The sequence below is a fragment of the Thermobia domestica genome, chromosome 5 (assembly GCF_964235325.1).
Source record: "Thermobia domestica chromosome 5, izTheDome1.hap1.1, whole genome shotgun sequence".
NCBI lineage: Eukaryota > Metazoa > Arthropoda > Insecta > Zygentoma > Lepismatidae > Thermobia > Thermobia domestica.
The window spans coordinates 275469030-275487218 of record NC_137458.1 but is presented as its reverse complement, the minus strand read 5'-3'; the positions used below and the strand labels follow the sequence as shown (position 1 = coordinate 275487218).

Below are 18189 nucleotides of genomic sequence, written 5' to 3'. Positions count from 1 at the left end.
ACTAAACATAATTACTCCAAAACATACATTTCGCATCATGCACAATGTTGAAAACTTTGAATAATTGATGACGGCCAAATTGTTATCAAAAGCTAAACTGTTGGTTCATGTAAGTGTTTCCTAATATACAATCATTAAATAATAATGAAACACAGTTGAATTTTTACTTGATTGACTGAACAAATCTTTTTTTTTTTTTTTTTTTTTTCTCCTTCAAAGTGCCTGCTGACTTTACTGTCCTTTAAAGATGAAACAGAATCTCTTGTACTCATGTCACCACCGAGATACTGTTACATACTGGCACAATAAGTGTAAGTAATGATCTTTAATGAAAATGGTTTTTATATTTGTGCTTACTAAACCACAAACCTGTGTCCTTTATATATATAAATTTAAGATATTCTTTTTTGCACATCGGGAAAAGACGATTTAGTATTTCATTCAAGCTATAAGACAGATATAAACACATAAGACACATAAGAAATTAAAATTAATTTTACTGCATCAGGAAAAATAAGACTTTATTGCGTTATTAACTAGGTATAACAAATCAGATAAAGACACCTAACCAAGGTATCCACCATAACCTCCAAGCCCACCAAGACGACTGTATACATGGACATTAGGACCGATTCTTCTGACAATAGCGTTGAATCCATTGATTCCATCAGCTCCATAACTCACTTGTCTTAGACTGCCATCAGATTCAACCAAACTGTACTGGCCTCTGACTAAGTCACCATTACGTACTTCAGCTTGGCTTTTCTGGTCTCCAGTCAGAGCATCGGAAACAGCGTAGCCAAAGTTGTATTGTGGGTAGGACTGAAAAGTAAATTATTCTTTAAGTACTTGAATTCGCTACACAGAGAATTAAATGTTCTGATAACAGAAGGGCTAATCCCACATTTACAGCTTTGTAAAGTAAATTCAAATCAACTTAGGAAGTTAGCAATGCGAGATTATACACATTTTAGATGGCAAATTGGTCAAGGTTTGACTCATTGCAGATGGGTTTACACCGAAGGTAAAAGATGGTATCAGGTTTCATATAATGCATAGCAACTAACTTTTAAACAAGTATGGGATGTTTCCTTATTCCATCAGGCTTCTCAATGTGTAGAGTACCCTTAACAATTTTGTGATATTTCTGAGTGAATAATATTTATATCTAAGATATGTTATAAGAAATAAAATATTGTACAGGTACTTCGTAAACTAAGACTAACGTTACACAAAATACGGCAAGTAAGAGCGCCATTTGGAGCTGGGTAAGGGGTAATTGCCCTATCTAAAGTTGATATTTTAATCCATAGGATAGTAATATACCAACCAAAAACCTGAAAATCTACTGACGTCTAGAGGTTTTTTTTCTTTCCGAAAACAACATTTAAAATGATACAGTTAACTGCCAGATCATTAAGTTATATTTATATCTGTTGTTGGAAATGTAACTAATGCTATTGTTTAGAAGTTTAAACAAAGTTGTTGAACCATGTAAGAAAATGATTAAGAATCCATAAACAAACGACTTGGAAATTAGAGAAATTCATTCATGCTTTAATAAGTATTTTCTTCTGAATTCGTATGCAGGAAGAATAATATAATATGATTTATTTGAATGTGTATTTTGTAGAACAACATACTTCGTTTCAATTATTGTATGTATGTTCTGTACCATTACTATTACTTACGTAATAGTTCAATCCTCCGCCGATACCTCCGTAAGCTCCAATGCCTCCATAACCACCTAAAGCTCCAATGCCAATCACAGCATTGCTAGCGGCGATCAAGGCAGCAAAAGCTACGAGAACCTAAAAAAGAATGATACTAATAATAATAATAATAATAATAATAATAATAATAATAATAATAATAATAATAATAATATAATTAACAATAAAGCTTCGTTCTGGTGTTTTATAATTAGCAGAACAATTAAGATTTTTCAATGCATAATGCAATTCTGTAATATTTGTAGAACTGCAAACTCATTTGTTTGTATCACTTACATTTAACTATATCAATCCAAAATAATAAAGAAGAAGAAGATAGAAGTGTTAGGTATAAGTTTTATCGAAGAGCTAGAAAACCTAGAACAATTGGATGACGAAGATCTTATCAACTAATCCAAAATTATTCATTTTAACACAGATAGTTAACATATCATGTAAACAATTATAATAATTGTATAAACTCAAGATATCGTTTGCAGAGATATCTGTAATTATATACTGTGGCGTAACTACAATTTAGCGAATGTAGCAGTTGCTCCAGGGCGCACTAAAATGGCGAGGGGGGTAAAAGAAAAGAATACGGAAAACTGTTCCTTATGCGAAGAACGTTTGAAAACATTTCCTAAGGTACGCTATAATTATTACCAGTTAATTGGCAACAGCCGATACCTAGGGCTGGTTCAGGAATTTTTGAAGAAGCGTGCAGGTCTGAAAAATAAACTTCTGATATATTTTTTATATATTTGGTTATCTAACTAAAAATGCGGACTTCATAATATGTATTTATCTCCTCCCTTCTACAGGCTGCATTGAGGAAAGCCATGTTGTTCAATACGAGAGAATCCAGAATTACCATGAACTGGAAACGCATACATTATCTACAATGAGTGTAGAAGGAACTCGGAATCTTCCTTTTGAGAGAAATTTTAAAACTTTTATTCCACAGCCTCTTAACAAGCGCTTCATTAGGGACTAATTTATATACCTTACTCCTCATGGAGAGGCGCGAGGGCTAATATGTTTCCTTTCCAAAATTCCGTGGTTCAGAATCCTGCGGTGCTTCCACATTTTTTTTTTTCGAGGTATTGGTGACTACTTCAAATTATATGCCCGTAGTCAAAGTCCCTCTATAAAAATTGTTGCGTGAGTACCTTAGGATTATGAAACGCCGATTTTTGGATAGGGCACATATTAGTTCCTAAATGAAGTCTTAATCCGACCACGGTAGGACCCATAGTTTTTGGAGCTATGAACCTTTAAAGTTCAGTTTTTCATGTTTTCGGGAGCCTATAACTCCGAAAGGAAGCATTTGTGCACCCAGGTTGGTCTCTACTTTTTGTCTTATCTTGATGTCATGAATCACCTCCCAAACGTTGTCGGTGTTGTTTTGAAACACCCTATATATATATATATATATATATATATATATATATAGGGTGTCCATTTTAATCTTTAAACAGAAATATCTCGAAAACAGATCAACATAAATGAACCAAACTAAAACTGGAAAAGGAAATGCCATAGGGCACATCAAATAGTGTTTTCGCGGTGTACTCCAGAGCTGCCCTTCACAGGGGTCTAGGGTCCAACTTTAAAATTTTAAAAGGGAACATGAGGCGAGTGATAACTCGTTCGATAGATCTTTTAAAAACTAAAAAGATGCCAAACTAGTGCCAAAAGATTTTTCATATCGGTCACCGTATTCAATATAGCGGACAAGACATGGTTCCTGTATCATATAAAACGTCCAGTACCATTAATATGATAAATGAACCGAACAAAAACTCAAATAGGAAAGGTCATGGAGCACATCGAATGGTATTGTCGCACTACCCCCCGAGGAGCCCAGACCCAAATTCAAAATTTTAAATGGAAAATTGGGACGAGTGATACCTCGTTCACATTGCAAAAAACTCCAATGCTATACAATTTTGTTTTGCATTTCAGTTGATTGTTTTGCATGAAATCATTGCATGCAATAAAATTGGAACGTACCTTTTAACATGAATGTTACATACTTTTTCTCATTACAGAGACATTTATCTTTTAGAAAAACACATTTCAGATAATTTTGTCGCTTAGGTTCAATTTCCAAAAACTAAGGTTCTCATTTGCAATTTCACCATTCCTTCTCACTTGAGAGGACGTAGGTTGCAGGGATAATTTTCTAGGAATTAGATTTCATCCTTTGCATTAAGTCACTTTCATTTTAGTCATCTTTTTTTCTGCTGCATCGCTCTGCTGCAGCGGGGAAATAATAAATACCCTCTATGATTTCCTTTGCGAGTTTTATTATGTTTATTTATCTCCAATCATTTTCATATTAGTGGTACTGGACGTTTTATCTGATACAGGGATCATATCTTGGCGGCCAATTTTAAAACGGTGATCCATATGAAAAATGTTTTGAAACAACGCTGTTCAGTGTTTAAAGAAATATCATTTGACTCATGTTTCCATTTAAAATTTCAAAGTTGGGCCCTGGACCCCCACGAAAGGCGGCCCTGGGGTTACCACAACATCATCATTCGACGTACCCCATACCATTTTCCTGTATCACTTTTTATTCTGTTCATTTATCTCCAACCGTTTTCTCACTAATGTTACTGGACGTTTATTTCATATAGTCACCATGTCTTGGCCGCCATATTGAATACGGTGACCGATGTGAAAATGTTTTTGCCCCAACACTATGCAGTTTTTAAACATTTATCGAATGAGGTATCACTCGCCCTACGTTTCCATTTAAAATTTTAAAATTTGGGCCCTGGGCACTCATGAAGGTTGGTTCTGGGGGGCACCACGATAACACCACTCGATGTGCCCCATGCCATTTCCTATTTGAGATTTTGTTCGGTTCATTTATGTTGAAAAGTTCTTGAGATATTTTCGTGGAAAGATTAAAATGGGCCCCCTAATATATATATATATATATATATATATATATATATATATATATATATATATATATATATATATATATATATACGTATATGTGTAAAGGGTGTTCTAAAAATGACGCCCACGGACTACAGAACGCTATTCTACATGTCACAATGAAGCGAAAATGTTATATCATGGTCTCCTTCAGCTGCTATGGTGAATCAAAATTTCACTATGTGGCAACATTGCATATTAACTTAGAACCATTAGCATTGCTCTACATATTCATTAAACAGTTACATAGATTTTAAGATAATAAATGGTGCTAGTGTCAACTTCTATCGACTTTAACTGTCATCTGGCAAACGTTGATGTAATTCTTTGATGGATTCGTAGATCTAATTTATGGTTCTTTGTCTGCGATGTTGCTACATAGTGCTGTTCGCATCTCCAGACAAGGACCCGAAGGGTATACAAATATATATATATATATATATATATATATATATATATATATATATATATATATATATATATATATATATATATATATATATGTTGGTTTATTTTTACTGATAGAATAGTACACTGTAGTCCGTGGGCTCTATTTTAGAACACCCGAATATATATATTATTAGGATATTATTAATATATTGTAGTGTTAGTAGTTCTTCACGTTTACCTCATGTAATTTGCCTTTGATAATAATTTAGTCTAAGGTCTCAGTGTCTTTAATGCATTAAAAGAGGTATATCGCAACGGAATATACTTTAACGTTGTCATCTGTGGAATAGCAGTCATTATTGGAAAAATGGAGTTACATTTCGATATTAAATTGATACCCAACGATGAAGGTTTTGATGAGATATCGTAACACGTAACTCAACTCTTGCCAAGTATGCAAATGAATAAGAATCCAAAAACAGGGGACTTGGAAATTAGGTGTGGTAGGCAAAACATCATTGGCTTGGGTTTTCTTTTAGTTCTCCCGTTTACTCACACTATTTTCATTTTGTCATTGTGTTCAGTTTCGTCATTACCCCCTTCGTTATCCTCCGAATAATTGTGATCGTATAACTTACACCACCAGTGTTTCTTCCAGACACGATTCTGGGGGGGGCACTGTCCCCCAGGAACTCTAAGAGAGCCCCCCGGAGGAGGCCAAAACAATGCGTCTATAATACAAAAAAAATTAGAATAGTATCAGCAGTGCCTACCGAAATACTAACTGTGCCCCACCGGAACATTTTTTCTAAAAGAACGACTGTATACCACACGCACACAAATACATAGTATTTTAAATATTAACTTGTTAATGTAGTTAAGCAATATGCGTAAATAATTATTGTTTTACATAAAGCAAATTTGCACGTGTGCATTAAGTTGTGTGTATATTCGAGACAGTATTTGTCACGATATCTTAGAAAACAAATCCTGTTGGCATTCTTATTGTTAACATAAACATTTTGTAAAGATGTTAAAAGTAGAACTGATAATGAATGACATAATCAAATTATAGTGCCAATTTGTAGTAATTTCTGAGTTGCAGAAAGAAGAATCAGTAAAGCTTTGCATGCGTATTATTAATTATTGAAAATTATTCATCAGAGCAGGATATTCCTACATATATGTACATTATAGCTACTTTTTGCATACAAACAAGATCAAAATAGTAATTTTACCAAATTGAAATAAGCTAAGACTTAACGGTTCAGAGAAGTCACTTAATTTAACTTTTATGCCACGCGAAGCATGATATTTATGATATATGTTTCCACGTCAAGGAAACGAATAATTATCTTAACTAATTCCTAGTATGAAGTTATTCACTGCTTTAGCTACACCCTCAGCTTGTTTGATAGCATTTTTACATTCAGGAACTATTCACTATTCTATAAATTACAAATGTCTACAGGTAGTATGAATTTATTTAGTTGAATTATAAGTATATTGTAAGTTTGTGATAGTATATAAAGCTACAGTGTACACGCATGTATTTTACAGAAACGCCATACAAAACAAGTAACAGAGTCACAGTGTTCATAATGTCCGAATTGAAGTTAAAAAAGTAGAAAATACTTAGATCTTTAGAATTGTCGAGTATGAAGTCATTGAGTTTCATTTTAGCATTGTGTTTTTCATACACTCTACTATCTTGCTTCCTAAGCATTATACTGACCCACAAATCTCAAAAGCATTCTGGGAAATATATCTAGCTAGAAGTATATCAATAATTACTCAAATATGAATACATAGGAAACCAATTATTGATGCTCACTTCTTGGATCACCTTCAACGAACATTATTCGTAAATTTTGGAGCACTACATCCTGCGCAAAAGGAATGGTGATCTAGCAAGTAGCTCTGCAAATTTTGTGTACTTTACAGGAACAAGCACACAGACAATTTCTTTATATATAAAGGAGGTGTGGTAGACAGAACTCCTTAAGCAAGTGCGTTATACATGCACACAGCAAGAAATATGTACACCCATGTCCAAAATGATTGTCGCATATCTATAACAGTCTTCTTGTAAGAATATAATTTGATAATGATTTTGCAGGGTACTTTTAATACTGATACTATGCGTATAATCGGGAAATATATATTTGTGGTAAATTTCAAAGGAAAAGAATTATAAATACAGAAATTAGAATGAGTAAAACAAAATGTTGCTAAATGGACAAGGAAGTTTTATTTTCGTTTAATTGTTCTTGTTTACTACTCTTTTGACACGAAATTTGCCACATACGTCTTTGCCGATTATACACATACTAACATTATAAGAAATACCGGGCGAATTCGTTATCAAATTATATTTCTATAACAACATATTCATAGACATGCGACAATAATTTTGGACATGAGTGTACATCAGCCAGCACGTTGTTGGAACTTATATATTTGAAGTATGGGTTTCCAACGTTGTTCCATTAATGTTGTCTGAAATTTAATTTAGCGAGGGTCGTGAGTTCGGTTTTTGGTCATTTTAAGCAGAACCTCTTTGCGCTGAACTCAAATTACGATATGTTAAGAAGTGATGGTTTCAATTGTAGCTATTTTCACGCAACAGGTTTAAAGATTCATTTAAGGCTAGTTGTAGCTTATATACGCAAATAACTAATTCTCATATTCTAGGCAAAAGTTTTTAAAAACGATGTTTAAGTAACAAAAAAAAATCAACACTGAGAACGGTGGAAAATTCGAATAGAATTGCGATAGCTATATTTATATGTTCAGTCTAAGAAATCATGTAAAACCCTCATACAAAACAACTGGCTGCGGGAATTCTAACTCCAACATCCTGCTTTCAAATGAAAACAAGAAATCTCCGCTCCGAGTATATCAGCTCCGTAAATCGTACACTTAACTTACTCCGTCCCCACTTACACTATTAGCATATACTTTTTAAGAATTAAGAATTACTTACTGCGAAGGTGTTCATGTTGGGCTGTTATTGATAGCTCTTGACGAACGTACAGTTCCAAAGTCCTGTCTGATATTTATATGGAATCAAGTACGGAAAAGAAATTGATGGAAAGTTAAACAAAAGAGGAACTATAGAAAATCATACTACCAATTACCACACATCCTTCTCGTAAGCAAATATTTTAAATACCAATTATTAATTATATCCTTCCAAGGAGATTCCAGGAAAGTTCCCACAAACAAAGGTCATATTATTCTTATATGTAATTTTTTAATTGTGTGATATTTGGTTTTACTTATCTTCAAAATTCTTTGCTCGATTGAAGTATTACAAGTGAAAATTTGTAAGAAAAAGAAAAGGCAATACTAGGAAGTTTTGATTTAAATTCCGATTATCAAACCTTTTAACCTAATTAGCCGTTGATACAACCAAGTGGATAACTATAGAAGAGTTATAAGTAAACATGACGACACAAACACATACGTATGTACTGAACTCTCTCGTGACTATATTGTTAGCGTATAGATCTTCGAAGCGAGCGACCCAAGTTCGATTCCTAGCGGCAGCTCGTGTGGTTCGGATTGCACATTGAGCTATAGGTCTACGTCTCATATTATCTCGCTGTCGAAATGGATGCTTAACCTTAAACAAATCCACCACAAGTGATTTCTTAAATGAAAATATTAATAATTATAATAAAATTATCATAGTTGCAATGATACGTCATTTTCGAGATTTAGCCCAGCGAAAATTTGTCAAACCATACAGAATAGATTTACCTTGAAAATAAAACGTCGGATCAGCGTCGGGTAGAAAAACGTTCTAATTATTTTGAGACATAAATTATATTAATGGTCCAATAGGCATGGAACGAAAACGCGCAAACGTAGGGTAAACTAAAAATAAAATAAAATAAAATAAATGCTTGAGGTTTTCTGTAAGTGGATAGTGATAAAGTGGAAACTGCAAACTGATATATCTTATACATACACTAGTATAAGTTCCACAAACATTGCTACTTAATGAAGTCAAGAGTTTCTTATAATCAATGACCATTTTAGCCAGACTTTGATCCGACATTTGATTCTCGAGTTTTTTTTTCGACGAATTTCCCACGGGTTAAAGGTAAACTCTGAGATAAAGCATTTCTCTTATGATTTTTTATTTATATGAAGAAAGAGTTGGAGTAATGCTTTATCGATATTGAACCCACAAGTCGTAGTCGATTTCTACCACTTTCATTGTTAGTAGAGATTTAAGGGTTGAGATGAACTGTAGTCTTGGAAAGTTTAATCGATTGCAGAAAACATTTTCTCAGTATCTGTTACGCTTGGGGTCCCTGCTTTGATCCCAGTTCGCGCCGTGTGGACTTTGTGGTGGACAAACACCGTGCTCGTGGGTTTTCTCGGGAATCTCCCGTTTACTCCCATTTTCTTCATTCCACCATTTCACTCATCTTTCATCATTACCGTCTTCTTTAGCCTAACCGGCATAATCGTGGGTCGTAAAAACTTAAAGATTTTTTCGGTATCTGTTACCGTTTATGTTCTATATTGATCAACTTAAAACCGGAACTGATTGGTTTATTTTACTTCCGGTGTAAATGTCACACCTATCAAGGAGTTCTATTCTTAACTTTTGACCTTCAACATCCTGCCAAAAATTGATGGTGTTCCATTAAGTAGTTCTTGAGATGATTTTGTCTCCCGGACACACATACTCCCCCATCCATCCCTACACGCACACAGAATGGAGAAAACAGGGTGTCTCATAATTATGGCACACATTTTAAATACAAATATCTGGAGTTCGAATTCTAAGTTTTAATGCAGGTCATAGTAAATCATTGGAATATCAAAAAATATAAGTAATTCAGTTTAGGAAAGTTTCGTCTTAAAAAGTGAAAAAAAAATGTTATAACGTTTGTTTCAGTGCTGTAATGTTATGGGAGAAAACTTTGTGTGTTCAACAAGTGTAGTTAGTAGCGTAACTAAAGACGCATGAGTCTCCCTTGTTTCCACTTCAAAATGCCAAAATGACCCCAGTTCATGATGACAGAGAACATTCATATTTTTGATTGGGTTTTCCATTTACTCGGTCACTATTTGTCCATATTACGCAAGAAAATTGCAAATAATAATAATAATAATAATAATAATAATAATAATAATAATAATAATAATAATAATAATAATAATAATAATAATAATAATAATAATAATTTTGTGTCAAACTAAAATAGGCGCTCACCGAGACCCAGTACCTGCTCAAGGAAGTCTTTGGGGAAGTTGTGATGTCCCGTACTCGGATCTTTGAGTGGTACAAGGTCTTCAGGGAAGGCCGGGAAGACGCCGATGACGAACCACACTCTGGGAGGCCGTCGACGTCGAAAACCGATGAAAACGTTGACCGAGTTCGCGAATACCTGAACCTGGACCGTCGGACAACCCTCCGGGAGATCAGCGAAGAATTTAATTTGACATACTATGCAGTGCAAAAAATTGTGACTGAAGAATTGAACATGCAGAAGGTGTGCGTCAAACTGGTCCCCAAGGTGTTGATCGAGGAGCAAAAAGAACTGCGAGTGAAAATGAGTCGTGAAGTGCTGGATTGTGTGGAAGCCGACGAAGAGTTATTAGACAGTGTGATCAGTGGTGATGAAACATGGTGCTACGAGTACGACCCCTCGGTGAACTTGATGGCGTAGCTTTGGTCAGTCTTTGGCTCCATTTTCGGCGCTCAGAAAACGTGACCGACGACCAAAACGACATTCGCGCAGACAGCGATGCTTTCTCAACCGCTGCTTGCAGCGCACTGGACCAAGTTCCGCTTGAAAGAGGAAGGTCCCGCGCACATTTTTCCCTACCCCTCACATTTTTCGAACGCCAGGGAGCCGCGCGGCGGGAAAAGTTCCGGTACTTTTCAATCACACCCTGTATGATGCGTGTGTCTGCTTATCTGCATAGAAGTGTTTGACTCGTGAGATAATCGTTGGAAATGCAAGACTAATTCCTTCCGATGGATTTGTGTTCAATCTTTTATGTTTTAATTTCAGTCAATATCGGAAAAGCCAATTTCACACAATAAACTCGGCGACTATTTGTGTCAGCCGAGTGTTCAATTTATGAATTGCACTGTCAGCATCTGAACTCAGGACGATTTTTGCCACCTCTTTAAAACTAGGAGTTAAAAATAATTCAGCTATTGTGTGTGGTTTCTTGGACTTCACAGTAAAAAAAGTTCAGATACATTATAAATAGAAAATAAATGAAATTTCTAGTTTAACATCCAGCGTTTTGCCCTGTAGGGTATAGAAGATGAATGTTTATGTCAAGTGAATGATAATGAAATCATTAATAGTGTGAGAATTAGGGATAATATCAAGAAGATCCATGAATACCACGTTGTCCACAACAAACGTCTAAGATCAAATTAGGGATCCTTTGCATTAGAGGTGAGAGCTTTACCACTGAATCATTGCGCCGCCAACTACATTATTATTAGCTTCCTGATCTTTTTCCGAAACATGCAGTGTAGCAGTCTTTCCAACTGATGAAGACACAATAGAGAAAGAAATATTGTATAAGCGTAAGATGAAATAATAATAATAATAATAATAATAATAATAATAATAATAATAATAATAATAATAATAATAATAATAATAATAATAATAATAATAATAATAATAATCTTACTTTGGTGGGACTTGAATTTACCATTAACAGGATCTACGCACGCAATAAAATTTTTCTTTTACCTGTTCTCGAAGTTTCTCTTTGTGTTTCTATTGGATTCGATTAAATAGAACTTCGAATAGAGATCACGTGGAATTGGTTAAGCCAGAAATTCTGATAAAGATACGACTATGATATATTATTATTATTATTATTATTATTATTATTATTATTATTATTATTATTATTATTATTATTATTATTATTATTATTATTATTATTATTATTATTATTATCATTATTATTAGCTAAAGTACGAAGTATAAAATGAGGCGATGCAGCATTTACGTAAACTAAATAATAATTTATTTGATAATATTCACTACCCCACTATACATTTGCGAGAGTTTGCTTTGGGAAATGAAGTGTATACAACATTGAATAGTAAAAATATTCCGATAAAAATATATTATTAAAAATATTGATTCAGTAATTGGAGCTACACATGCCTTTCCAGTAAGAATTATATATAGAGGGGATTTACTTTAAAGTGGAATTCACACGAATATTTGAGTTCTAATTCGACTAGAAATCGATAACTTACACGATAATATTCACTTCATTTCTTCTATAATTCTTTACTCTTTTACGTATTGTAATTCTCTTTAAGTTATGATTTTGCCATTTCAAAACTTGTAACGGGTTATAAATGTAATATTCTATTTGTTAAGAAAACCTTTCAAACAGTGATGATTTCAAGGGTTGACCTGAGGGACAATTTGGGACCCCTAAAAAATTTCCTCCTTCGGGGCCATATCTTCGATCGTGCTTAAAGTGGACTAAGAGTATTTTTTTTCTGTTTTCCGTCCTCCATATGTTGAGAATCCCCCGCGAAGAATCTTCTGAAATCACCAATGCTTATAAACAGTTATTCATTACAAATCAAAGGATAACAACGAAATATTAAACATACTTAATATTTTGTTTTCAGCTATGGATTTTAGATTTGCAGTTCATATAATGTTCCGTTCTAATCGAATTTGAAAGAAAAGCAGTTGCCAAAGACTTATTCATACAAATATTCCCAGTCGTCTGATGAAAATACTAACACACTTTGAAAAAAACCTCTTACAGAGTTTGAACAAATATACTTCTGATTGACAGGTTATTGACCCAAACAGCACGATCATTTCGTATGTCTTCACAGAGCCTCTTTTCAGTTTTCTGTAAAGTAGTTTTCTGCTTCACACTCGCGTTTGTTTATGTCGGTACGACTATGAGTTTGTGGTGAATACTATGATGTTACAAGTCTTGCAATGTATAAAAGTTTTTTTCGTATAAATTACATTCGATTTTATGTCCTAATAACTAATATACAACAGGTTAAATCTGTGAAATGATTGGGTTAGAGTGATCGTAAATGTTTTCATAGTTAGAAGTCTGGATATGCAAACCCGCTTAACTTGGAGATTTACTTATGCGAAATTTGGTACCCGAAATTACCAATCAGTTCTACTTTCTACCCGCCAACTGGAATATGATAAAAATTAGATGCCCCTTACATATGTGTAACTGGTAGTTACACAGATAATTAAAATAGTTTTTTAATCAAGATGAATAATATATTTAAAATAAGTGAAAATATTGTTTCACAATTATTCTGACAAGCAACCAAAATTTTGACACACTGTTCAGTATTGATTAATCATTGCGTACAAAATATATACATACGTGATTATGCTCCTTTTTTTCGCAACTAGTGTAACAAAGGAAAATACACTCATGTGTATGAAATCCGTAAGTTTTATGCCCCACGATTATGCTGACTACGCTAAAGGAGACAGTGATGATGTGAAATGAATAAAATGGTGGAATGAAAAAACTGGGAGAACCCTGAAGAAATCGACGCACACGGCATTTTTCCACCACAAAGCTCACTTGGCTCGAACTGGGATCGAATCCAGGACTCCATGCACCAGACGTGAACGCCACCGCGTCCTATATATATATATATATATATATATATATATATATATATATATATATATATATATATATATATATATATATATATATATATAATTTCTTAGTGAATTATAAAAACTGAAATACAGTGGGAATTTAACACGACAATAAAAGGATTAACTAAAATCAGCAACAGCAAAAGTATTCTATACAGGTTTATTGTATGCACTACATAAAATTAAGAAAATATACAATATAAAAGAAACGTAATATATTATTTCAGGAAGCTCGATACTACACATACAAGTGAAGTCGAAATTTTCATACTCAAAGGTAACTCGAGGATATATTATATGACCTTTGATTGAGGAAACTTCCTTCAAATCCCTTTCAGAGGATGTAATTAATAAAAGGTATTCAAAGCATTAGTTTGTAAAAATGCACAATAATTGGCAATGTGTTTGGCTATAGTTTCTTTTCTTTTCAACTTCATACGAAATTTCTTTTCCGTACTTGATTTCATATAAATATCAGTCGGATTTAATAGACCTTACGTACTTCAAGAAACATCAACAACTACACAGCATGAACACCTTCGCTGTAAGTAAATTGTGATTTGTTGACATTTTATGCTAATAATAGGACATACAATATGTGCAACAGAAGTAAATTAGCTGCTCTGCTTATGGATCAGAGTTCATGTTCTCATTTCGGAGTGAGGCCATTATAATATTAGAGAATCGAAGGGTATTCCAGAGATTTTCTTCACTCTCCCTGTTCTGCTCTGAGTTTTAACTTGCAAAGAAAAGGTGGTTGATGTTTTTCATTTGCTTCCTTCACTTTGTAGTGTTAATTGAGCTGTGCAAAGCCAAATCTATCTAACTTTTCTTCGTGCTGTAGTAAATTTACCATCAGGGAAACACTCAGTATACCACACGAAGCTATCATTGGGAGATAGGCTTCACTTGTCGGTTACGTCCATTCCTACATCTACTTGGTTGTGATATATGGTTCGTTGTGAAATAACGCAAATAATTTCATGCTTAAACTCAGATATCCTTGAAAATGTAGCTAGTGTACTTTGGTGTCAATCAACTCAAATAATAATGCTCGGTTCATATTAAGTTTTCACTGTTCCACAAGAGCGAATTTCCCTAGCATAGTTTGGTCTGGCTTCCGATACCTGAATTGTTTCTGTCTTAAACACAGCATTTTTGCTTTTATACGCTCGAGTTAGCATAAACAGAATTTTAAAGCTTCAACTGCATGGAAACATCGAAAAATGAAATTACCATTTCTACATGAATTTTATTTTAACATAAATATCTTCTCCTTAGAAGGAAAGAAAATCATACTAATTACTCCTACCTGTAAATGATGTCAACTCAACAACAAATACCTAGGTATGCCTCAGATACACATGGATCAAATATCTTATGTTGCGTTTCAGCCAACATGTCCCTTTTCATGCTTATATAAAAGGCACACCATTAATTTTGGGTGACATTTTTGTGTGAAAATGAGGCTTCTATACCCTCGAATATACAGTAGCTTCAGAACTGTATGAGGAACTTATCGATTCCTAAATAACCGTATTAATTAAAATCAAGAAATTCATATATATATATATATATATATATATATATATATATATATATATATAGATAGATAGATAGATAGATAGATAGATAATCTACTGTAGGTGTTTTACGAAAGTACATTTGTAATACTTAACAACACGGTAATACATAAATCAAAACTAGTGTAGCAACCTAGAACTATACTACTTCTAACCTCGAGTGATATACGGGCTAAAGCTTAACAATAATTTAGCTATCTAATTAAACAGCTGATTAATTGTCTTCGGTTGGGTGAAATTTCTTTGAGAAATATACAATATTTGTCATGTACAGTATCACATACATAGACAAAAGAGAAAAGAAAAAGAAAAATTCGGATAAACACTAATGAAGGAATATCACGATTTATGAATGCTATTGAATAAGTACCATTGTCAAAAATTTAACAATTGTATCTCTCTGTAACTTTTGGAACTATCTTGCTATAATTGATAGATTAATTTTTGATTTGTCAGTACACATTACCTTTAAAACTTTGACAGAATATTTGGGGTGGAATGAAATAGTGAAGGTACAAAGAATGTAGATTTATGTTTCAATTTCAACCAAACAGTTCATTGGCTTGGTACCGAATTTCGGAAAATGTAAGAAAGAACAAAATGGCAACATGCAGAGTACTTATCGATACGATTCTTCTCTTTCGATAGCATACCCATGAATCCACTATGAAATACACAACACATTTTTTCCCCATTTTTACATCTTTTCAATTATGTTGCTATAGAAATCACTGCTGGAGTTTCATATACTAATTGTGACTGAATTTCTGTAATGAGAGTGTATGTGACGAAAGCTTCCATTGAGATCAACTGTGTGAATGTGTATCTGGTTGCTGAAAATGCGAATTATGACACTGTGGCGCGTCTTCAACACACGAAGTCGCGCAATATGCGAAGGTCTTAGCTTGTGTCAGGTGGTGGGTCCCCGCGACAAGCCTGCTACAGTGTCACGCTTGTCGCGTAGTGTGCGAAGGCCCCGTGCCAACATCCATTGTAACAAATGGAAATTCATTACCCCGTAACAAGCCTGCCACAGAAAAAAACTGCGGCGCGTCTTCGAAACACGAAGTGTCGAAGTGTTGAAAGGGCCTTACTCGTGGTGCACAAATTTCATTCTTGTGTTGTTGAAACATTGTAGTAATTCAATCAACATTTAAAGACCTACAATGGGAATTCATTTTATGTGCGGTGCATCAGCAACTCATTCACTGCTTCAACAAATGTGGATCTCAAACATTAATTATTGTTGAAAATTTTCGTTAGAATCAGGCGATTCGGTTCAATCGTGCCATTTTGGTCACACTATATGCTGCAACTACTGAACTCAATAAACTGCATTAAACAACATATGCACAAGTCAATTTTAGTAATGTAGTGGAACTAAGCTTCAAGGCAGTGATTGTAGCTAGACGGAGCGAACGGAGGATCAATAGGGTTATCTAAGACGTTAACAAATTAGATGAAATATAACTAATTAGAACTAACCACTAATAATAATAATACTAATACTACTACTACTACTACTACTACTACTACTACTACTACTACTACTACTACTACTAATAATAATAATAATAATAATAATAATAATAATAATAATAATAATAATAATAATGATTTCGTGCTTCAAACTGCTTGTCAGCAAACGTACTAATGATATGAGAATACAATTTTACTACGATTATTACTCTGTTAATAATTTTATTTTTTATATTTCAGATTCTCGTAGCTTTTGCTGCCTTGATCGCTGCTAGCAATGCTGTAATTGGCATTGGAGCTTTAGGTGGATATGGAGGTATTGGAGCTTACGGAGGTATTGGCGGAGGATTAAACTATTACGTAAGTAAACGTAATGATATGAAATAAATATACAATATTAAAACGAAGATCGCCTTACGTTACACGAATCATATTATTATATTTGTATTCTAATTTGGTACAAAATATTTGAAAACTTTTAGTCTAGCGTTCCACGATTACGCACTTTAGACCAGTGGTTCTCAACCTAATTCCTATCAGGACCCCCATTTTATGACATTCTTTTGTCAACGACCTCCTTATAACATCTGGTTGTTGTGTAGGATGTTTAACGCACCTATCGCGGAGATATCAAGATTTTCATCTATTTGCTTAATAATGGATGCAGTAACTTCCGTAAAAAAGCCAATGGATAAAAACCAAATTCGGTCAGTTCATTTATAATACAAACATGGAATCCGATCTGTCATACTGTTTCAAAATGGAGACCGTTTTAAAATTTTGAAATTTCATAACCCTCTTAATTTTGAGTCATATGATAAAAAATTAAGTGATTTCTAATTTTGGTTTTAAAAACTTGAACAGTTGTTAAAAAAGTTATTGAGAATTTTAAATGAATTGATAATATGCGTCACGAAGATTGAACTGGACATTGCCTCACTAGTGAAATAATACCATGCTTACGTATCTCATCAGCTTTCAATTTTAATTATATTTCAATATGCATGTTTTGTTGCATTTGTATTTTTCTGGTATTTCAATATGCATTTCTCATTAGTTTCATATCCTACCTCTTTTATTTAAATTGATTTTTAAACAACTCTACATCTGTTGAAAATGTTTAGTAGATCTATTTTTTGTTCTTAACAGTTTGTATAAAAATAAAATTATGATTATTAGATCAAAATTCAAAATGATATTTCAAAATGTTTTCCGGTATTAGATTCTAATAATTTTTATCTCTACCACTTATCATCCTGACCTTCTTGAAACCTTTCGCAACCCACCTAGGGCTTGCTATCCAAGGTTCAGAAACCCTGTTTTAGAATAACGGAGACGAATACTTTAGGCAAATGAATGATGGTAGAAAAATCATTGGAATCA

The 18189-nt window shown here is 33.6% G+C and overlaps 1 protein-coding gene across 1 annotated transcript; it reads right to left on the bottom strand.

The window, feature by feature from the left end:
* Positions 1 to 477: 477 nt before the first annotated feature.
* Positions 478 to 8092, bottom strand: LOC145684866 (larval cuticle protein A2B-like). The gene is made up of 3 exons (XM_081757226.1): positions 8047 to 8092; positions 1692 to 1811; positions 478 to 822 (listed from the first exon to the last, which is right to left on the bottom strand). Exons 1-3 carry the CDS (start codon positions 8059 to 8061, stop codon positions 565 to 567), a joined length of 393 nt encoding a protein of 130 aa, XP_081613352.1. The 5' UTR covers positions 8062 to 8092; the 3' UTR covers positions 478 to 564.
* Between the last annotated feature and the right edge of the window lie 10097 nt (positions 8093 to 18189).